We start from the raw sequence: 23874 nt of genomic DNA on the forward strand, positions 1-23874 counted from the left end.
GCTAGAAGGCTAATCTTCTACCTATAACACCAGCAACCGAAGTGAGTCCCCGTTTGAGTCTCAGCTGCTCTACTTCCAATCCAGTTGCCTGCTGATGGCCTGGGCATGCATGGGCCCCTGAAACCACACGAGAACCTGAAAAAAGCGCCTGGCTCCTGGCTTTGGATCGGTTTAGCTCTGGCCACTGTGGCAATTTGTGGAGTGAACATGCTGATGGAATATCTCTCTCTGCAAAATACATCTTTCAAACAAAAATTTTAAAATCTTTCAAAAACAAAGGACACTGTTGGGAAAAATGGAGAATAAGCCACAAATAGGGCAAAGTATTTGCCGTTTGCTTGTCTGATAATTTGTATGAACACACAAAGAACTCAATCACCGTATTTTACGGATGGGAGAAAAATTTAGACAAGTATTTTCACCAAAGAATATTTATACTGATATGAAACAAGTACACAAGAATTTCACCATTATTAGTTATTAAGAAAAAAACTAAAGCAATCAGATGCCAGTACAGACTTTCTTACTGAATGTTCCTCTAAACTTTTTTTTAAAATAAAAAGTTAACTTACTTATTTTAAAGGCAAGCGTGAAAGAGGCAATCAGAAGGTAGGGGGTTCTTCCATCTGCTGCTTCTCTTTCCAAATGCCCACAACAGCCAGCTCTGGATCAGGAACCAGGAACTTCATTCAGGTGGCAAGGACCCTTGGGTAGCCAGCTTCTGCCTTCCAGGCACGTTAGCAGGAAGCTGGACTGCAAGTGGAGGAGCCAAGGCTTGATGCCAGGCACTCCTGATGAGACATGGGTGTTCAAAGTGGTAGCTTAACCCACCATACCAAAATAGCTGTCCCTGAATGTCCAAAAGTTTTGAAGCCTGATCATTTAGCATTGGTAACTGGAAATCTCACAGTGGGAATAAAAATGGTGCAGTCACTTAAAAAAAAAGAAGCCACTTTCTTAAGAAGTCAGACAAGTGTTGGTGCTGTGGTGCAGCACATTAGCATCTGTGTGCAACATCTACCACCCACAACAGATGTGGCTTTGAGTCCCAGTTCTCTGTTCCTGATCCAGCTTTCTGCCAATGCCACCAGAGAAGAAACAAATTTGAACAAGGATTTCTTGATCAATGTTAATAATATCTGTAATAGCGAAAGCTAGCAAATACATAAGCATACATGCAGAGGTGAATGGATACAGAGGAGAAATAGCACATGGTGGAATGCAGCAAAAGGCACCAGCAACAAATGCATAGGACATGAAAAACCTTCAAGCTAATCATGCCAAGGAGAAGGCAAGCTAGAAGGCAAGCCCTGCCACCACCTACGGTGACACTGAGCAGACCAATGGTACAGGGGGACTGTGAGGAGGGCAAGGAAGGGGGAGGGGGAGGAATGACAAATGGGGTACGGAAAATACTCTCTTGCCCACATAGTTTAATAAACTTCATTAAGTTCATTAGGTGTCAATTTTGTTCAATAAAAAGCTACAGAGGGCGAAGGAAAGAACCCTTACACAGACTAGCTCTCACATTTCTGCTGCTTCCTGGGCAAACTCCACCCTCTATGTGAGAGCTCTGTGCCAGCTCAAGTTTCAGCCGAGGTACGCATTGTTCCCTACAACTGCAAATCTTAAAGTGGAAGTGTGTGTGTGTATGAAGTGGGAGCAGCACTTTTCCACGCAATGCAGAGGCAGCAAACAGCAGAGGTGTTGTATTCACAGACAGCTCCCTCACACCCCACAGCCCTCCCTATGGCCGCCGTAAACCACTGCATCTTCACTGGATTTTTTCCCTGAACTTTCCTTTAATCAGTAGTACGCATCTGGTGTGTCCATGCAGTAACTCAGTCAAAGCTTTTAAATTTTCAACCATTCTGTGGTCTTGCTTGAATAAGACTCAACATGTTCTGGTGTAAAATCAGATTCTTAGCACTTAAGGTATCCACTATGTTGTTTTGTTTATCTTTTTAAAAAAATATTTATTTATTTTTATTGGAAAGGCAGATATACAGAGAGGAGGAGAGGCAGAGGAAGATCCTTCATCCGATGTTTCACCCTGCAAGCGGCTGCATCGGCCAGAGCTGAGCCAATCCGAAGCCAGGAGCCTCCTACAGGTCTCTGGTCTCCCACGTAGGTGCAGGGTCCCAAGGCTTTGGGCCGTCTTCCATTGCTCTCCCAGGCCACAAGCAGGGAGCTGGATGGAAAGCGGGGCTGCTAGGATTAGAATCCCATATGGGATTCCAGCGAGTTCAAGGCTAAGATCCTAGCCACTACACTGTATCACCAGGTCCTTGTTTATCTTTTTACCACTATGTTTTAATATAGGATTTGGTGAGGGGCCAGCACTGCGGCCTAGTGAGCTAATCTTCTGCCTGTGGTGCTAGCATTCCATATGGGCACTGGTCTGAGTTTCAACTGTCCTACTTCCAATCCAGCATCCTGCTTATGACCTGGGAAAGCAGCAGAAGTATGGCTAAAATCCTTGGGTCCTTGTACCCTTCTTCTGGATGTGGGAGATCCAGAAGCAGCTCCTGGCTCCTGACTTTGGTATGGCTTGGCTTAGCTCTAGCTATTGTTTTTTTTTTTAATTACATTGCATTATGTGACACAGTTTTATAGGTACTGGGATTCCTCCCACCCCTCCCCAACAGCTACTGTTGTCATCTGGGGAGTGAACTAGTGGATGAAGATCTCTGTGTCTGTGCCTCCTCTCAGTAACTCTCTTTCAAACTTAAAAAAAAAAAAAAAAAAAAGATTTGGTGAATAAATCTTTGCCACTTCCCACTGTATTCTTGAAATTAACTTTCCCTGCACTACAGCTGCTACACAGCAGGCTCCCAAGGCTAGCCTGGCATTAGAGCAGTGGCATCATGCGGACGGCAACTCTGCCCGCTCCAGCCTTCACAATGCAGTCCACCAGTGGTTGTTTAAGGCCTGGGCCACACCCACCCCACAAGCCAGGGCAGCCCTCCACCTGCAGCGGTAGAGAGCTAGGAAACTGGAATCAGGGCACAGCACCTAGGCCTTTGCCCCGGAGCCACTCCCTGCAGAAGGCTGACAGAACAAGGCTCCTCAACTGGAAAGCAAAGCAGCTCATCCGTGAGAACTGCCACTCAGCGGCACATACTGCTTGGGAGAAGAGCGGAGGACTTCAGAACAGCAGAGCACGGTTATTCTCCAGAAACCCAGGACTTCCACATCCAGGTCTGTCTTCATCTTCGCTGCCTCCACTTAAACTCCAAAACAATTGTTTTTCTATATTACAGGAGCCAATAACATAACTGACTTTTGAAATCAGCAGGACTGTTAGTCACTCAACACCAACATCACAGTAAGTTGGAACTCAGCTACAGAGAGATTTTAAAATAACTGGAGCAACATCTGACTGTCACAGCACCTGGCATCCAAAGGCTATTCCAGTGGTGACGCAGGGCTGGAACATCAATAGGACCCAGAGCACTTTTCATGCAGCACACACAATCAGGCCTCGCTGCTGAAGAAACTGACTCCGAGCTGTGGTCGGAACATTTCCAGCTGATAGTCCAGAGGTTCAGGAAGTGGCCCACACAAGAGCTGGGAGCTGGGTGAGGGGAGCTGGGAGCCTTGCACAGGGAGCCCGACCCTCCTCAGGCCACTGACCCTCAACGACTTCCTTTTTTACGGCTGTTGCCCACAGAAGAGAGGTGCTCCACCATGTACATGAAGATCTTTGAAAGTGTTACTGGAACTCAAGGAATGAAAGCAGGCAGCAAATTCCTGCGTCAGTGAGGCCAGCTCTCCCTGTGGAACAGACAGGAAGACACCTGTCTTGGACTGAGGTCCTCCAAAGAAAGCGATCACTTCCTAGATCTGTACCTTTAGCAAAACCTAACATTTTGTCAGAAATGTAATGGGGTGGGGAGAGAAGGGGAGGCTGGACTTTCCTTAGGGATTCCAAAGGGCCTCCCACAAACCAGACAGCGTATATTGGCTTCCTGACTTCACTGCATCAAGACCATTGTGTTAAGTTTGTTACTCTAATTTTGGAAATCTCTGAGAAAGGGTGTGATTTGTGACACCTGTCTTACTACCGGAAAAAAAAAAAAAAGAGCCGAGATGAGTATCGACTCAGAGTTCTGGATTCCACAGGTGACAGTCATCCTACTTCTCAATGCTTTTTGAATCTCTGCTCTATTTTCAGAAAAGTGCCAGCAGTTGTTGTCTAAATTTAGAAAGCCAAATAATCATTGAATCACCTTGAGGGAAATGTATATGTCTGAAAGATAAGCATCTTTAATGGTAATAAGTAGTAAACTACAGAGTAAAGCTGACTTGTGACCTGACATGACTGACATCTTCAACTAAAATTATCCACTAGTGGGTATACAAAAATCTAAGACATGATATATACACAACCTCTGGTAACACAGCTGCCAACACTCACTCGTGCTTAACTCTGCAAGCTCACAGGATATCAAACTCCATTCAAAATGATGGCCAAGTCCCTGCAGGCACATGCAGCACAGCACCTAACTGCTGCTCGGTAACCTGGGGAGAAGTCTGCTGAACATCCAGCATTGTAATCCTCAACCATGTCGGTAGCAGCTGCGTGTAAAGAACAGGTTCCCTGAGAGGACACTTGAGTTCTCTTAGACAAGGCGGCAGGAGGGCTGTTGTCCCTCTTCCACTTGACAAGTGGGCTTCCCACATATCCCAGCGGGATGGGGTCTCAAATAATGACTGCCTTCAGGCTTCTGTATTTCTGTTTCGGGACCCTCAGCTTCCAGCCACTTTAATGCCCTTCTGAGTGCACCCCACAAGCCTCTACCAAAGCTTGGTCCACCACCATATGCTGTATTGCGGTCTCCCAGTTTTCCCTGCAGTCAGGCAGGCAGAGAGGAACCCTGAAATGCCTGAGTTTTTGCTGGGAGATGGGTAAGGTGGAGTAGATGGAGTGGCATGAATCTGTACCTCAGACATGAATGGCAGGAAGTTGGGCAAATGACCTGGTCTCCGCTTCACATCTGGGGCCTTGAGAAGCTGTGCTGATCACAGAATGCACTCCCGGGCTGCCGCAGAACCCTCCCTCCCAGGGAATCAGGCAAGGGGCTACAGGTATCCAGAGGCCAGCCACGCAGCCCACTCCTCAACTCCATGAAATCTGCTCCTCCCAGTTCACATTCAAGTAAGCTCCAGACACAGTAGACTTCTATGTCAAGAAGGAAAGGAAACCATGAAAGCACTCAAAGAAACTGTGACTAATTTTCCTTTCAGTAACTACAGAGTGGGAGCAAAAATCTGGTCTGGTAGTTCAGGGTAGTAGTTCAGAGGTAGTTAACTAATAGTTACAACACCGTGCCAGCATCTCCTACCCGAGCATCTGGGCTGGATTCGTGGCTCCTGACCTTAGCTTCTGCTGGTGGAGACCTGGGAGGCACGATGGCTCGTTAGTGGGTCCCTGCGCAGGGGAGAGCTGGAGTGAGTTAGCAGACAGGCTTTTTCTATCTCACTCCTCGCCCTCCTCTGCCAAATGCAGCATGAACAGATTCTCTAGTGCAATACAAGCTCAGAAACTATAAACACATGATGGCTGAATGTGAGTATATAAAAACTCTAGGTCATTATAGTAAAATCCACCATAAAAGTCAGTACTGCTGGGAAAAATATCAGGTTTCATAACACATAAAAATCCCCTAAAATTAACGAGAAACAATCCAATAGCAAATGGGTGAAGGAAATCAAGAGTTTGCAAGTAGAGTAAGTAAGTTCTAAAACACATGAAGACGACAATGACTCTGTTTGCCAAGAGGGAACCATGTCAGCTTTGCCCCTCCACTCCTCTTGTCACTCACCACACTAATGAAGCTAACCCCAGTGGGATATGTGTATGGGCTGCTGCCAGCGAACATACAGATTAGCAGGACGACAAGCTGGAGTGATCCATCTAAATGACAGTGTGATCTGTGGCCCAGCCACCTCACTTCCAGGAAACCCAGGCATTCTGATTTGGGATGCAAAGGAGCCAGTTGCACAGACTCCTGGGAAGAAAAATAAAAGGCCAACATTACCAGTGCACACAAGAAGGGAAAGCTGGTAGCTGTAAGACAGTTGTGTACCTTTAAAACTAAAAAGACACAGCTAGGTGTTACCAATAGGGGAAACAGGATACGAGGTACAGAATATTATTTCTTTTTAAGAAATATTTAAAAGTCAGTGTCAGAGGGCCCAGCATGGAGCCTAGTAGCTAAAGTCCTTGCCTTGCATGCACCGGGATCCCATATGGGTGCCGGTTGTAACCCTGGCAGCCCTGCTTCCCATCCAGCTCCTTGCTTGTGGCCTGGGAAAGCAGCCTAGGATGGCCCAAAGCCTTGGAACTGTGCACTCAACATGGGAGACCTGGAAGAAGTTCCTGGCTCCTGGCTTTGGATCAGCTCAGCTCCAGCCGCTAGGGCCACTTGGGGAGTGAATCATCAGATGGAAGAGCTTTCTCTCTGCCTCTTCTTTTCTCTGTAAACTTGACTTTGCTAAATTAAAAAAATTAATAATAAATAAATCTAAAAAAAATAGTGTCAGAGAGAGAGAGAAAGAGAATCTTCAATCAACTGGGTCACTCTCCAGATGGTCACAACAGCCAGAATTGGTTCAGACCTAAACAAGGAGCCAGGAGCTTCTTCCAGGTCTCCCATAGGGAGAGCAGGTGCCCAAGCACTTGAACATTTTTCTGTTGCTTTTCTCAAGCCATTAGTAAACAGATGGGAAGTGGAGCAGCCAGGACACAAACCAGCACCCATATGGGATGCTATGCCACAATGCCAACCCTATGAGATTACTTCTTACACTTACAACTGAGAATACAATTACTGCATAGCAAAACATATTAAGGAACCGCTGCAATGGTTCAACTAGCTAATCCTCCACCTGCAAGCATCAGCACCCCATATGGGCATCGGTTCATGTGCTAGCTGTTCCCTTCCAGCTCCCTGCTTATGGCCTCAGGAAACAGTGGAGGATGGCCCAAAGCCTTGGGATCCTGCACGTGTGTGCAAGACCTGGAAGAAGTTCCTGGCTCCTGTCTGGATCTACCCAGCTCTGGCAGTTGTAGCCATTTGGCGAGTGAATCAGTGGATGGAAGACCTTTCTGTCTTTCCTTCTCTCTGAATATGTCTTTCCAATAAAAAAAATTATCGTCTTTAAAAAGTAAGTGGCTGGCACTGTGGAGCAATAGGCAAGTCATCACATGCAACATCAGCATCCCACTCCGGCACCAGCTCCAGGTCCCACTGCTCAACTCCCACTCCAGCTCCTAGCTGGTAAGCTTGGGAAAGCAGTGGAAGATGACCCAGGTGTTTGGGGCACTACCTCCCTTGTGGGAGACCCAGGTGGGTTTCCTGGCTCCTGACTTCAGTCTGGCCCGTACCTGATCACTGTGGCCATCTGGAGAGCGAATCAGCAGATGGAAGATACTCTCTCCCTGCAACTCTGCCTTTCAAATAAACAAACCTGTTAACAATATTTGATTGAGTTATATAAAATGGATATGGGAGTCCAAGAAATAGTTCAAATAACCCACACTGAGTTCGGGAGAGACCACCACAGGCGACCACAGCTCCTCCAGGAGGACTGCATTTCTCAGTCAGGCGCCACTGCTCCCTGGGGCTCACATACCTCCCTGCTTAGAGTGCATTCCTCCTCTCTTCTGATCCCAACTGAAGCCTTTCAAGAATAAAGTTCCCCCGTGTCTACTCATTCCCCTTAAATCTCTAACCTCTGACACCTCAGCACTGCGTAAGGCACATAGAGGTATAGTAAGGGACCCCACCACTACCCCGGATGCAGCCAGCAGTTGGCTATAAACAGGTAACTGGAAAGTTCTAGGGACTCCCTGTGTCTACTCACGGGGGAGGCAGGAGGTGTAAGAAAACCCTGTGCAAACGAGAAGTAGGAGCCGTCTCTGGAGGGTAAAATTTCCTTGGTATCTCCACTGTGCCTGGAGCAGGAAGAGTCTACTAAGAACCATGAGCCGTTCCGCCTCCTGGCTAACCTTGTACCTTAAACTCGAGGACACCAGCCATGAACATCCTTCCTTAAATGCCCACAGATAGATGGCCTCCTTGTTCTCAAAGCAGCCATCTGATTCTACATAGAGCACCAGGAGTAAGGACAGGTGTGGGCAGGGCCTTCAGAGGGAGCCTAGGAGCAAGGGACAGCAGGGAAGTAAAGCAGGAGTAAAGCAACACTCTCCCCCATTGGCACCACGGCCAGACCCAACAACTGAACAGCAAGCACGCACTGAGCTGCTGAGCACTCAATGGCTTAGGGACACTGCTCAGGGGCCTGAGTTACAACGCCACTTTGCATCTCCCTCTTCATCCCAAGTCTGCCTTGCCAAGCTTTCCCTCCTTCATTCATGTACCTGATGGCTCAGGGCCCTAATCCAGTTAGACCAGCAAGCCCAAGCTTGAATTGCTAACTGCTTATCAAACACACTAATTTCCTTCCCTCCGAAACAAAGGCTTTAAAAAGGAAGGAAAAGTGAAGAAAACTAGCATATTTCCCAAGCTTGCCAATTCTGCTGGCCAGCTCTGGGGGAGGCTTTCACATGTGCATCATTTGCTAAAAAAAAAAAAAAAAAAAAAAAAGATTAGGCACAGTGTGGTAGTCTGGCGGCTAAAGTCCCGCCTTGCCTGCGCCAGGATCTCATATGAACGCCGGTTCTAATTCCAGCCAGCCCATTTCCCATCCAGCTCTCCAGCTCCCTGCTTGTGGCCTGGGAAAGCAATCCAGGACGGCCTTGGGATCCTGAACCTGTGTGAGAGACCTGGAAGAAGCTTAGGCTCATGCCTTCGGATTAGCTCAGCTGCAGCTGTTGTGGCCACTTGGGGAGTGAACTAACGGATGGAAGATCTTTGTCTCTCTTCTCCGTGTATCTGGCTTTGCAAATAAAAAGACTAAACGGGATGGGAAATTTAACACCTAGTACCAAAACTAAACCAGAAAGGCATTAGCCAAAAGAGGTTTGAACAAACACCAAAAACCTTTCAAGACAACAGAATTTTAGCAAACACGTGAACAGAGCATACACGTATTTACAACACATTAACAACAGAATGCGCAGATTAAATACCAATCTCTTTACTGCCACCAGCAGGGTGAATTCAAGCCACTCTGAGGCTGCCAGTGACATAAGAGCCCAACCTTTGAACGTCTACCTCATAGTGATCCATTGCTGGGCGTCAGACCCTGGCTCCAAGACCACTGTGGAATTCTGGTACCAGACCCAAGATCACAGCCTGTCTGTGGCTATTAAGGGCTTGGGGAATCCTTCAACAATAACTTCCTGCTGCATGTTCTAGAAACTGCTAGTGAACATTACAGATGCAGAACTCAGGAGAGCAGAGTGATGGAGCCAGGCCAAGCCCAACTGCTATTCTCAAAGGCCAGCTCTGAACTGTCTGCTTGTTGTAAGCCACATCCCCGAGTTTACAGAACTCTGGTTCCCCACCCCCAGCCCACACCCCAGAGTCACTAGGTGCCCTTGTAGGGCACTCCTTTCCTTCAGGTACTCAGGGCAGACAGAAATCCTGTTCCCATTCCTACAGGAGCAAAACAGACTCTGAGTGGTGATCAATACTACAAGAAAGGGCAACAGGGCTGGGTGTAGAGGGCGGGGAGTGGACTTTACAGGACAAGGGGCAGGGAAGACATCTGAGGGGACATTTGGCTGAGGGGCAGGGAGGGGAGCAACTGGATGCGCAGGACATGGAAGGACCTGCTGGATTAGGTGCTGACACAGGAAGCAGGTCTGGGTGGCCACAGGACACTGTTTACTGAGCCTAAGTCTGCAGGGGAGACCAAGCTGGGAGCAGGCACGCCGTGGGCTGGGAAGAAGGCAGCCCCTGCTGTGGCTGTCCTGCTGTTTCCTTTGTGGGCAGTGAAGAATCTCCTGCTTTCCTCATTGACACGCCAGACCTCCGCGTGGGAAACCTTCTCCACAGTTGGTATTCTTGAAAGCCTAGATCCCGTAACTTCCTTTTCAAGCAATTGTGTACTGCTCACCTACTAAATTACACAAAACCTGTCTACCAGGGGTCCCGCCTGGTCACCCAGAGAGAGGAGCTCATAAGCAGATCTATTCCACACGAGGGAGTGATCCTGACAATACATGTCCATTTGACTTTGCATCAGCTAAGTGTGTCTTGTAGCTGTGACTGACACCAGCGGTCCAGCTCAGTCTGAAGCTGCAGCTAATGGCAAAGAAGCTCTTGTTAACACCTTTTGCTCCTCAAGCGGTATCCCTGGGGCAAGCAAGAACCTCACCCTCCCTTCAGGATCAAGCTCCGCTCCTAGGCGTGGCTCCTGGAAGCCTCGACTTACACCCCTTCTCTACCACGTCTCCCTGACAGGCCTTTACCTGCTGTTACCAGGGCTCACTGGTACTTTGCCCCCTGCCTTCCTCTGGTTCCCCAGGAAAGCCACCAAATGAATGCTTGCTAACACAAGGAATGCAAGGGGCCTGCCACACAGTGGGACCAGGAGCTCACTTCTGTCTTTTCCTGCAGAACCAAATTTGTGTGTTCAGCATCCCTCATCCTCACCAGCACATACACAAGGAGGTGTCATCTAAGAGGATTTTAGAAACTACTTCCTGTATTATTAAATTAGGTCAGCGTCTCCAAGAATATCGCCAGCACCCTGCAAACAGTAGTAACCTTGTTCTATGGATTCCTACCAGAGAGAGAAGCCTGAGATTTTAACAGTCCTGCTAGAATTTACTGAGCCAAGTCAGTGCCTTTCAAAGCCATGACTCTAGAGGGTTCCGTTGGTTTTCCAGTGATGTGTCTTTTTCTGAGCCAGCACTAGCACACCTTTTCAGTATCTGCATGGTTTGCTTTTTACAAGTAACACTGATTCAGTTTCGTAAGTTCTAGAAAGCACTGAAATCTGCAGAGTCACTGTGTGTGGTCCATCCTGACACAGTCTCACATGCTGGCTGGGAATGCCAGGCTGGGTGCTGAGCACACTGGCCCCGCCTCCGGCAGCCTAGGGGGCCGGGGCACACCACTTTCCAGCCCTAACATTTTATGGTGCTTGTATGGGAATATAAATTGTAACTTAAGAACATCTCCAGGAAACAAGTGTTAAGAAACACGGTCTTTTCTTCGCTATTAGTAACCTCTAAAAGTTTGCTGCCCACGATGCAGTGACAGAAGACAAGGAGGCATAAGGAAATGTTTCCAAGGCAGCAAGACGTCCCCAGCATCCAGTGCCGGTCACCACTAAGGACAGGTGGTCCGCCTAACGAGTGCACAGGCTGTGTCCTGGAGAGGATAGTGTGGGGGGGTGGGGGAAAGGCAGGCACCCAAAACGGACTAGAGAGCCAAGTGACTGGGCTTTGTGGGTCTGGGATGCTGCAAAGCCTCCAGTGTGGAACTAACGGTGTAACTTCAAGATGATGAACAGAGAAATGACACCTGACAGCTTCCAACAGTTTTTATATCTTCTTTTTGCCTATTTTAAGAAAAGATTGGGCCAGGCACAATATAGTGGTTAAGTCCTCACCTTGCACGCCTGGGATCCCATATGGGCGCCGGTTCTAATCCCGGCAGCCCCACTTCCCATCCAGCTCCCTGCTTGTGGCCTGGGAAAGCAGTAGAGGACGGCCCAATCCCTTGGGCCCCTGCATCCATATGGGAGACCTGGAAGAAGCTCCTGGCTCCTGGCTCCTGGCTTCGGATTGGCTCAGCTCCAGCCGTTGTGGTCACTTGGGGAGTGAATCATCGGACAGAAGATCTTCCTCTCTGTCTCTCCTCCTCTCTGTATATCTGACTTTCCAATTAAAAAAATTTTTTAATTTAGCTTAGAAGGCAGATTTACAGAGAGAAGGAAAATTGGAAAAAGATCTCCATCTGCTGATTCACTCCCTAAAATGGTTGCGGGAACTGAGTCGATCTGAAGCCAGGAGCCAGGAGCTTCTTCCGGGTCTCCCACATGGGTGCAGGGTCCCAAGGCTTTGGGCCGTCCTCGACTGCTTTCCCAGGCCACAAGCAAGGAGCTGGATGAGAAGTGGAGCAGCTGGAACACTAACCAGTGCCCATGAGATCCCAACACTTGCAAGGCGAGGATTTAGCCACTGAGCCATTGTGCTGGGACCTTTTCACCTAAGTATTAAGGAAGGCAGCACTCCAGCCTGTTAGGATTTCCAGTTTAATAAGTGATTTATTCCTTACAGTCTGACATGTTGTTAGTATTTTCAATGAAGTAATTGCACAAAAACTTTCAGATACTTTCAGCTACTAATTTAAACTGACTCACCATCAAGATATCAAACAGTCTCTTTCCACTGTTCATTCTACAACATTTGCAGGAAATGAAGACACAGTCATAAAAAACAAGACACCAGAGAGGGCCCAGCATGGTAGTCTAGTGGGTAAATCCTCACCTTGCATGCACCGGGATCCCATACAGGTACCAATTCATGTTCTGGCTGCCCTACTTCCCATCCAGTAACTTGACTGTGGTCTGGGAAGCAGCCCAAAGCCTTGGAACCCTACATCCATATGGGAGACCCAAAAGAAGCTCCTGGCTACTGGCTTTGGATAGGCTCAGCTCTGGCCATTGTGATCACTTGAGGAGTTAACCAGTGGATGGGATATATTTCTGTCTCTCCTTTTGTCTGTAACTCATCTTTTCCAATAGAAAAAAAATCTTTAAAAATGAACAAACAAAATACGAAACATGGAGCTACTTCCTGTCCATGTGTTACAGAATGACACACAAATGGACACTCACAGTTGTCCCTTACTAACCACGGGAGGAATGGTTCCACGACTCTGACACACACCAGAGTCTGTGGGTGTGAGTCCCCTCTGTGAAGGCCCTGGTATTTGCATGTAACCTGTGCACCTCCTCCTGGGTCCCTCCCGTCACTTCCTGACGGTTTTCAGCACTTAAAACAAGGTCTAGGCAGCTGCCTCTTTTTCCAGTGCAGTTCTCAGTGTACGGCAAATTCAAGTTCACTTTTAAGAATTTGTAGGAACTTTTCACCTCAAGTATTCTCAATACATGGCTGGTGCTTTTGAACATGAGGCACCAAGAATCTAGATGGCAAGAGGGTATAGGTGCGCACTCAAGACTGTGCTTCCTGCTGCACGGTTAGTGCAGGGGGCTGGGGAGAGCCTCACCAGGGACATCGGAAGAACATTCCCGTGGAAGTTACAGTAAGCAGAGACTAAGGAGGAACGAGTTACCTGGGTAAGAGACAAGGGGTGTGAGGGAAGGGAAGGAACGGCATGGGCCAAGGCAGTGCAGCAGGAGGAAACCTGGCTGCTGGGAAGTGCTGACTCGTGGCTGCAGCACACAGAGGCCGCGTGAGCCCAGACGGACGGCACCAGCCGGCGGGACAGAGCTCTCCCCGCCTGGGAGACCCACCAGGGATTTTCTTCTTTTCCTGAACAGCACAGGAATCCATTCATGTGTTTTTATTTTTAAATATTTATTTGCTGGAAAAGCAAAGTTACACAGAGAGGACGAGGAGGAAGGGAGAGGGGTGGAGAAGGAGAAAGGGAGTAAAGGAGGGAAGGAGAGAGGGAGAGAGAGGGGAGAGGAGTGGGCAGGATAGAAAGAGAGAGAGCACACTTTCACCTGCTAGTTGATTCTCCAACTGGCTGCCATGGCTGGGGCTGGCCAGGAGAGCAGCCAGGAACTTCATCTGGTCTCCCATGTGGATGGCAGAGGACCAAGGAATTGGGCCACTTTCCATCGCTCTCCCGGGGTATTATCCCGGGGATTGGAAGTGGATCAGTGAGGACAAAATCCAGTGCTCATATGGAATGCTGGCATTGCAGCTGGCACTACAAGAGGTGGCCTAACCCACAAAGCCTCAGTACGAGCCCCTCACTGAGGTGTAAAGTTGGGGTACATCAGGTTTACTTTTCAAAAGGTCACTGGGTGGCCCGGGGTGGTAGCCTGGCGGCTGAAGTCCTCGCCTTGAACACTCCGGGATCCCATATGGTTGCCGGTTCTAATCCCGGCAGCTCCACTTCCCATCCAGCTCCCTGCTTGTGGCCTGGGAAAGCAGTCGAGGACAATCCAAAGCCTTGGGATCCGGCACCATGTGGGAAACTTGGAGAAAGCTTCTGCTCCTGGCTTCGGATTGGCACAGCTCTGGCCACTGCAGTCACTTGGGGAGTGAATCATCGGACGGAAGATCTTCCTCTCGGTCTCTCCTCCTCTCTGCATATCTGACTTTGCAATAAAAAAAAAAAATAAATCTTTTTCTTTTTTCTTTTTAAGGTTACTGGGTGCATGAAACAGTACACAATGAGAAAGATGTTAAGGTGCAGCCCATATTCAAACTGGGGCCTTTGTTGATTAAGTCACAGTCAAGGTCCACTCAGAAGGGGATGGAAAGTATTCTCACAGAAAAGCTAACTTTTCTAACAGAAAAGTTAAAAAAAATTTCTTTAATTTGTATTTTTAAGGGAGATGAGGAAGAGAAAATTCCGGCCTGTTGGTTTACTTCCCAAAGGCCTTCAACAGTTAAAGTTGGGCCAGGCCAAAGCCAGGAGCCGTATCCAGGTCTCACGTGTGGGCAGAAAGGACCCAGGCACTCTCAGTACACACTGGCAGGAAGGAGGTTGGAAGCAGAGCAGGAAACCTAGGCACCTGCTAAGGGATGCAGCTGTGGGAGAGAGGACAGTGTGAACGCAGACTGCAGTTGAGAAAGGACAGCGCACACAAGTGCACAGAGGTAGCACCTGCCAGGGCTGGGGGCAAAAAGGGAAGGGCCTCGAGGAAAGCCCCGGAGTCTAGGTGGCGGCAATGCCTCAGGCCTCTCACCAAGTTAGCCTGCAGGTCCTCGGAAGCCTAGAGAAAGGATGCAGCTGTTGCTATGGGAAGGCACTGCTGCAGCTGCCGGCTGTCCTCAAGTGCGCGCAGTACTCAAGTGTCCTCCCAGGGACAGGAAGCAAATCGGAGGGCAAGTTCCTCCTTCCTTCTCCAGGCCTGCAGCTGCCCTCCTGCACCCCTGTTGGTCCTACCCAACAAAGAGTCGGCAGCACTGAAACTCGGCTTTAACATACTATTACACAGCAGAGAAAGAGGGGCTAGTGGCTGAGAAACACACACATAATAATTTCTAGGTCACACACACACACACACACACACACACACAAATGTGCCTGAAAAGTTTTCATCCCCTATTGCTCTTTTCCAATATGGCTATGATTAAATCTAAGACAACAATAATTGTTAAAGCATCAATATTTTTCGTTCGGTAGGAAAAACTTGCTGCCAAGGAAACTGACTCAGTGTGAAGGTCTCACAAACTGCAAGGTAAAAGAACAAAACAAAGCAAAAACCTAGCTAAGTACTGTTCGGTGAAGCGTTGAATTTAACCAAACACATTATTTCCAGAAAAGATCTTTGTTAAAGAAACAACCATGTAAGAGAAAAATACTGGGAACTAGGAGTTTCAAAGGAGACACACTTTATTCATTTTTTTTTTTGGCTAAACTTTTTGTCAAACATATATTTATTTGAAAGAGTTACACAGAGAGGGAGAGACAAAGAGAGATCTTCCATCTTCTGGTTCACTCCCCCAACGGCTGCAATGGCCAGCGATGGGTTAGTCAGAAGCCTGGAGCTTCTTCCCGTTTCCCATGTGGGTGCATGGGCCTAAGTACATGGCCCATCCTTTACTGCTTTCCTAGGCACATTTAGCACGGAGCTGGATTGGAAATTGATCAGTCAGGACTCAAACTGGCATCCCTATGGGATGTGTATGTCACAGGTGGCAGTTTAACCAACTTTGTCACATAACTTCTTGAGGTAAGTTTAGGGCGCCTGTGCGGTTACAAGAAACACTGAATGGAAAGCCAGTTCCCTCCAATTAACATCTTAGCTAACAGGTACACTGTCACAACAGGAAACTGATGCTGATAAAAGCCACGAACCTTACTCAGAATTCAAGATGTTTACATGTGTTTGAATGTGAGTGTGTGCGTGCATGCATACGGTTCTAGATTTTCCATGTGAAGACTGGCACAGTAGCACAGTCAATGCACAACAGCTCCTCCACAAGGACCCTTCAATCCGCTCTTTCACCTCTTTCCTACGTGGCTTTTAAGAGGAAAAGCTTATTTATTATTCTCATCTGTCATATCAGTTCCAGAATTTTCAATATGTAAAAAGTGATTAATTTTATAAGTACTATATGTTAGTATCAAATGCTTTTTTTTAAGACTTATTTTTATTGCAAAGTCAAATATACAGAGAAGAAGATCTTCCATCCGATGAGTTACTCCCCAAGTGACCACAACGGCCGGTGCTGCGCCGATCCGAAGCCAGGAGCCAGGAGCTTCTTCTGGGTCACCCACGTGGGTACAGGATCCCAAGGCTTTGGGCCGTCCTCTACTGCTTCCCCAGGCTACAAGCAGGGAGCTGGATGGGAAGTGGGGCTGCTGGGATTACAACCGGTGCTCGTATGGAATCCTGGGGCGTTCAAGGTGAGGACTTTAGCCACCAGACTAACATGCTGGGCCCATCAAATGTTTTTTTAAACGTCACAAAAGTAACAAGGCTACTTTATAAAACATCAGAGTTTTGTAAAACATTGATGATGTCTGTGTTGGTTCTTTGTCAGCAGATCAAATGCAGCAGTGCACCACAGCATGGCTGGAGACTTCCACACCTTGCCACTCCAAGTCGCACACAGCACCAGCACACTCAGAACGCTAGCAGCTGTACTATCCCTGCCATTGCATAAGCCAACTGCCACTGCGCTGCATTTCCCACAAAGCAGTCAAGAGAGATGCTTGCAAAAAAGGAAATCTGAACATGTCACCTACTTGCTTACAGCCCCCTCCATGACTGTCCATGGCGGTTAGGATCACGCCTCTTCTGCTGAGCCTGCCACACCCAGCTCTTCACAGCATGGCAGCCGCCTGCTCCCTGCCATCAGATCCAAAGCAGGAAGGCCCCTCACCTGCTCAGGACCACTGCCGACACCTGTCCAAGGGAGGAAGGCCCCTCGCCTGCCTAGACCATTGCCAACACCTGTCTAAGGCAGCAAGGCCCCTCGCCTGCCCGGGACCACTGCCGACACCTGTTCAAGGGAGGAAGACCCCTCGCCTGCCCGGAATCATTGCTAATACCTGTCCAAGGGAGGAAGACCCCTCGCCTGCCCGGAATCATTGCTAACACCTGTCAGGCTCAGGACGTTGCCTCCTCAGTGAAAAGCAGCTTTTCACTGCACGTTCTATATCCCTTCTCTATGTTCAATCTCTCTCAATATCTCTCTTCTCACTGCTGATAAATGTAACATGGTATTGGCCACTTGAGTTATTTTTAGGTGTACAGTTGGGCAGCATTCATGGTTTCCCTTTGGCTTTCAGTGGGGTATTAGTTCTAGGACCCCTTGTGGATACCAGAACCTATGGCTGCTCAAGTCCTTTACATAAAGCACTTTGTGTTGCCTGTAGCCCAGACACATCCTCCGTTATGCTCTCAAACCATCCCCAGATGACTCACAACACCTGACAGCCAATGCTGTGTGAACAGTTATCACACTACATCATCTAGAGAAGAAAGATTTAAAAAGTCCCTATACGTTCAGTACAAATACAAGTTTTTCTTGTAGACTATTTCCAGCCCACGGTTGGCTGAATTAATGGATGTGGAAAGTATAAATGAGGACACGGGGACAGGCTGTACTTTATGCCACTTTACTACAAGTTCACTGCTCTGCATGACACAAGCATCTAAGTACATGGCTATTATCCATAAAAGCAGCAAGTCACACATTTGAGAAGATCTGAAATCTCATTTAACAGGAAGTGTTGAGCTATCACTAACATCGGGACCTAAGCATCCACAGCATGGTGGTACAGCGGTCATTTTACTTACATTTCAAAATGAGTTTCTCTCTCCAGTCACATGCTAAAAACTCTGAGGCCACGTGTGGCTGCAGGCCACCGTGCTCCACAGCTCAGATGCAGAACATGTCCAGCACCTGAAGCCATCTAGCAGTCCTGGAAATGCCCAGCTCTCCCAGGGAAATGTACACAGGGAGTAGATCCAGCTCAGAGGAAAGCACCTACACCGGAAGCAGGCATGTGGTCTCTCAGATGGGAGACCACAACCCTGGCCTGTGCCCGTACCCAAGTGCTACAAAAATTCCAAACTAATTGGTTCCCCAAAGCAAGCATTTAAAATTGATAAAGGCTGGGCTTGGAGCCGTAGCCTAGCGGCTAAAAGCCCTGGCCTTGCATGTGTTTACTTGGGATCCCAGCGCTGGTTCTAATTCCAGTGGCCCAGCTTTATACCCAGCTCTCTGTGGCCTTGGAAAGCAGTGGAAGATGACCCAAAGTCTTGAGACCCTGCACCCATGTGGAGTACGCAGCAGAAGCTCCTGGCTTCAGACCGGCTCAGCTCTGGCCATTGTAGCCACTTGGAAGGTGAAATCACCAGACAGAAGATCTTTGTCTCTCCTCCTCTCTGTAAATTTGACCTTCCAATTAAAAAAAAAAAAGTCTTAAAAAGAAAATACTACTAAAGGCTGGCACTGATGAAACCGCTAACAGGCATGTGTATACAGAGGTTAAGAATGGAATGGGGCTCGGCGGCGTGGCCTGGTGGCTAAGGTCCTTGCCTTGATCCCATATGGCTGCTGGTTCTAATCCCGGCAGCTCCACTTTCTCTCTGTCTCTCCTCCTCTCAGTATATCTGACTTTGTAATAAAAATAAAATAAATCTTTAAAAAAAAAAAAAGAATGGGGGTACCAGCTTGTGCCCCAGCTGGCCCACTTCTGATCCAATTCCCCCACTATGGCCTGGGAAAGCAGCAGAGGATGGCCCAAGTGTGTGGGCCTCTGTGCACACACGGGAGACCAGAAGCAGCTCCTGGCTCCTGATCATCTCAGCTCCAGCCACTGTGGCCATGTGGGGAGTGAACCAGTGGATGGACGGTACTTTCCTCTCCACCTCCCCTTCCATCTGTAAGTCTACCTTTCAAATAAAAATAAACCTTTAAAAAATGGATTAAGAAGCTCAAGGTAGAAAGAGGCCAACAAGGCAACTCCAGGGTCTCCACCAACACAAACAAAGGTCAAACGCAGGACATGGTAGGCAGGATATCCCACATAAGGTCCAAGGTCACAGAGTTAGCAGGAGATACGGCCAGGATTCAAATACAGACCTATCTGTCTGTTTTTCAGGGACCATGAAGCTTGACCAGTCCATGAGGCTAAGAAAACTGCAGAAGCAACAATGTCAAGCTCTGAAGCTGAGCAGGCTGTCAGAGGTAAATGACAGGACACAAGTCTCTCCTGGTAAGATAAGCAGGACTGAAACACAAAGGCACTTATCTTCCATGCTAAACTTAGACTTTATCTCTCAGAGGAACCACAGAAGGAATCCACTCAGTAAACAAGGCAACTCGCACTTTAGAAAGTGAACATTTGTACCTGGCAGCAGGTAGTCGGTGAGGCACTTTGGCAAAATCAGCCCAGCTCCACTGGGGTTGAACTCTTTGATTACTTACTGGTCAATGGGAAACACCTCTCCACACACTGGTGTTGGAGATGGCCCCTTTAAAAGACTCCTACAGACCAATAGGAAAGCTTGGAGTAACTTATAAGGGAACTCCATCTGCCGGCTGCAGAGGTGAGAAGTTGGGAAGGTAAGTATAAAATCTATGCCCTCAGGTTAGGCAGCACACAAAGTGTCTTCCTGGTCCGAGTCAGTCATCTCTGCAAGTTGAAAAGAGCACCTACCAAACTGTATCAATCTCCAAATACAACTTTCTGGCTTATCACTATTTTGAAACTGTGAAAATTTACATTTATAGAGGAGACCTGCTTAAACGTTCCTGCAACAGGAGGAGAGAGAGCATGGTTTCAGTTAAGTCTCCTCTTCAATCATCTTGTCACAACCGCATTTCCTACCCAGTCCTTGCTGTGCCTTCAAGATACGAATTTTCTAGGCAATTTTACCTAAGAGTCCTTCCTTCTAGAACGCAGATTTAGGGTTGCATGGTCAGCAACTGCTAAGGTGATAGAGCAGGTGATTCAGAAATGCTATGTGAGAACGGGCAAATCAAGATTCTTAAAGCTGTGAATTCTATCAGTCTCAATTTGAATGTATGCAGTTGTCTACATGGTATAAAGTTCCTTAAAGGAGTCCCATTCAAACCATGTTAGAGATGAATGAGTACTCAGAAATTACTACCACAGTGGTGGGCACTTGGCACGGTGGGACCTCTGCCTCCCACGATCTGAGGTCTCGGTCCAAATCCAGCCTCCAGCTAAAGCACACCTTGAGAAACTGATGGCTCAAGTTACACGGTCCCCTGCCACCCACATGGGAGACCGGATGGAGTTCCAAGGTCCTGGCTTCCATCTGACTCTCTCCAGCCCTGGAGACTGCAAGCTTTCAGGGAGGGAACCAGCATGATGAAAATCTGAGTCTATCTTTCAAATTAATAAGTAAATAAAAAAATAATTAAAATGTGGAAAGCAAAATAAAAAATAATGCATATTTCAAATAAAAGTATAGCTAGAAACATAATAAATGTCCCAAAGGTTTTTTAAGTTCAGATGATTTAAGTAAGTCTCAGTAAATAAGAATAATGTAATATTGTGGGTTTAATGAAAAATAACTGTTGGGGCAGGCCTGGTGGCTTAGCAAGCTAATTCTACACTTGTGCCACTGGCACCCCATATGAATGTCAGTTTGAGTCATAGCAGCTCCACTTGCCATCCACTCCCTGCTCATATGCCAGGGAAATCAGTGCAAGATGGCTCAAGCCCTTGGGCCCCAGTTCTCATGTGAAGACTTGAAAGAAGCTCCTGGCTCCTAGCTTTGGTCTAGCAGACACAGCTGTTATGGCCATTTGGAAAGTGAACCAGTGGACAGACGATCTCTCTCCTTCAAGCAAAAGTAAATAAAACTTTAAAACAACAACAACTGTGTCTTCTGAGTTAGCAGAAACAAAACAACAAAACCAACTAAAACCCAACAATAGTTTTAACTTACAGTAATAACCACCTGATATGCACGTCAGTAAAATTAATTAAGAGGAAAATAATTTGAGATGAGAGCTGGTTTCATCTCATGTCCCATGAAATTTTCATGAGTAATCTAATCATAATTGTTCACAAGTAAATTAAATAGATGCTAACCAATAAAAGTTATGCTTTACATTTGTTTAAAAGGCTTCCTAAATCTCTTTAGTAACTTTACCCTTAAGAATTATCCCAAGTTAAAATTAAACTTTAAATATTCCTTAAATATCTAGATCGTCTCCAAACATGACAAAATACTGAACTGTGATTTGTCGGACCTGATTTAACTATCTGTGGCTTCTCACTACAAACTGAATCCATTACTGAACACGAAGACATAATCTCATGAGGAAGAAAATATTCTAAAAAATCATTAAATGAATACAACAGTTTAACACTGTTCACCTCCTGGTTTTTCACTAGAATTAAGGCCACTAAGTGAAAAAAATTTTTATCAATATGATCATTAAAATCAGAATCTAAAAAACAAATCAATTCTTAGAAAATAAGATACATTTTCAGGTTTTCTAAAACTGTACATTAATACTAAAAGGGCTTCAACATAAAACTGGAATTGGGGGACAGGTGCTTGGCTCAGTGGCTAAGACACCTGCACCCACAGCAGAGTGCCGAGTCCAGTACTTGCCTCTGCCTACAGACTTGAATTTGCTGTGGACCCTGGGATACAGGTGACGCAACTGACTAGCCTGTTTTCCCCTTGGAGAACTGAATTGAGTTCTTGGCGCCCAGCTTTGGCCACAGCTCAGTCACAATGACTGGAGACAGGCTGGTCTGAAGCCTCAAGAGCCCGAAGCTTCCTCTGGGTCTTTCACATGGATGCAGGGGCCAAGCACAATGCGCAGCCTCCACTGTTTTCCCAGGCACATTAGCAGGTAGCTGGATCAAAAGTGGACTAGCTGGGACTCAAACCGACACCCAAGTGGGATGTCAGCATCACAGGCAGGCAGTTTTACCCAGCCTACCACATGCTTACTGGCCCCATCACCCCATTTGTAAGTGAGGAAACTGAGGTGCAGAGATGTTAACAACAGTTTTTACATACACTAAGAGAACCTGCTAAGGCCTAAACCTAGACTTCCATTTATCTATTTATTTGAAAGGGTTACAGAGAGGGAGAAAGAGCGAGAATCTTTCATCCACTGCACCCCACCCCGCCGGCTCCAGATGTTAATAATAGCCATAGTTGGGTCAGGCCAAAGACTTCTTCCAGCTCTCCTACCTAAACAGTAGGGGCCCAAACATTTGGCCTGTCTTCTGCTGCTTTTCCCAGGCCATTAGCAAGGAGATGGATCAGAAGTGAAGCAGCCCAAACACACACCAGAGCCTATACAGCATGCTGGTGTATCAGGTGGTGGCTTTACGCACAATCCATGACACCAGCCCCCAGACCTGTATCTTATCGTTTCTGCTTAACAGTACATTTTCCACCTTGCTTTGGTAAGATAAAGTTGTGGGGTTTTTCAATTGCTCTAATGATAACTGCAACTTCAGTCAGGCCTTGAAGAAATGATAGCTCAGTTCCTTGCTATCTGTTAACTGGTCTTGATAGCAAAGGGCAGGTGTAAATCCAGGCACTAAAAACTTCTGCACGGCAGAAATGAGTGGAAAAGCAAAGGCTTCAAGGCTGCCCCCAGAGCAGCTGCTACCAGCTCGGAGAAACAAACTGAACTTGCTCAGTAAACTTCTCACATTTTGAAGTCTTACCAATAGGAGATTAGGGGCAGTAAATCAAATGGCTGACACAATGGAAGAAAACCAAAGGTGGGAAACATTTTCCACCTCACTCAATTGCTAAGATGCCAAGAAAAGAATGAGCAGGAGAGCAGCACACTTTTGGCTTCCTAAACACACACAGCGACACAGCCCTTCTCCTTGGACAAGCAAGGGTCTACAGTCTCTCCCTTCCCCATCACAAACATCTCCCACCTACAAAGGATTCAAAATACATTTAAAAATAAGCATACATGGGAATGCCGGCTAGTGCAGCCACCACAGAAGTCAGTATGGAGAGTATTCAGACAACTGAACATTGATCTACCTTATGACCCAGCTATCCCATTCCTGGCAAGGTATCCAAAATGAAGTAAAATCTACAAAGGAAAAAGCAACCTGCAACCCTGTATTTATAGTAGCACAATCTAAAACAGCAAAGACAAGGAAACAACCCAAATGCCCATCAAAAGAGGAATGAATGAAGAAACTGTGGTATATCTATCCCATGGAATACTACATGACCATAAAGATGAAAAAATAATTTTATCATTTACAACAAAATGGTCCCAACTGTAGACCATTAGCTCAGTGAAGTAAGCCAGTCCCAAAAGGACAAATATCATACATTCTAAAACAACCCTCATGTAAAATGCAAAATAAACAGATATACAGGTAAGCAAGTCCATACATATATTTTCCTAAACTAGATAATGGAGACTAGCATATCAGGAAGTGAAGACAGGCTTCAGTATACACCTCTACTCCTGAATAACAGGACGACTCCCAATCAAACAGTTACATGAAATGTGACAGGATTATACTATTTTTCTACCTTCCCTATACCTACAATGCCATGATAAACTTACACCACAGAATGCTAAACTTGGTAACTATTACTAAAAGATTATAGTACTAAGATAGCACAGGGGGAAAGACGGTGGGGGGGAAACATGAAGGGAGGAAGGAGAGGGGGAGGAAGGAAACTTCTGGGGGTATTTTTAAAGCATCTTTATCATTGAAATCCCTGATGCACATAGAACTTTCCCGAGCCCACCATTCAGCTGAAGGATGAAGTCTCCTGCTCCCAGAATCTGCTGTGCAC

General features: G+C 47.0%; 1 protein-coding gene across 7 annotated transcripts in view; it reads right to left on the reverse strand.

Annotated features, from left to right (window-relative positions):
- TNRC6B (trinucleotide repeat containing adaptor 6B) overlaps positions 1–23874 on the reverse strand; it is a 230652-nt gene that overhangs the window by 76158 nt on the left and 130620 nt on the right. Inside the window, exon 2 of one of the 7 annotated variants that reach the window (XM_058673245.1) lies at positions 5349–5434. The exons of the other annotated variants lie outside the window; for them this stretch is intronic. Coding sequence (XP_058529228.1) covers positions 5349–5356 — 8 coding nt within the window. The 5' untranslated portion in view covers positions 5357–5434. The remainder of the gene's footprint in view (positions 1–5348; positions 5435–23874) is intronic. 7 annotated transcript variants of the gene reach the window in all.

Source organism: Ochotona princeps, chromosome 15 (genome assembly GCF_030435755.1).
Source record: "Ochotona princeps isolate mOchPri1 chromosome 15, mOchPri1.hap1, whole genome shotgun sequence".
Lineage (NCBI taxonomy): Eukaryota > Metazoa > Chordata > Mammalia > Lagomorpha > Ochotonidae > Ochotona > Ochotona princeps.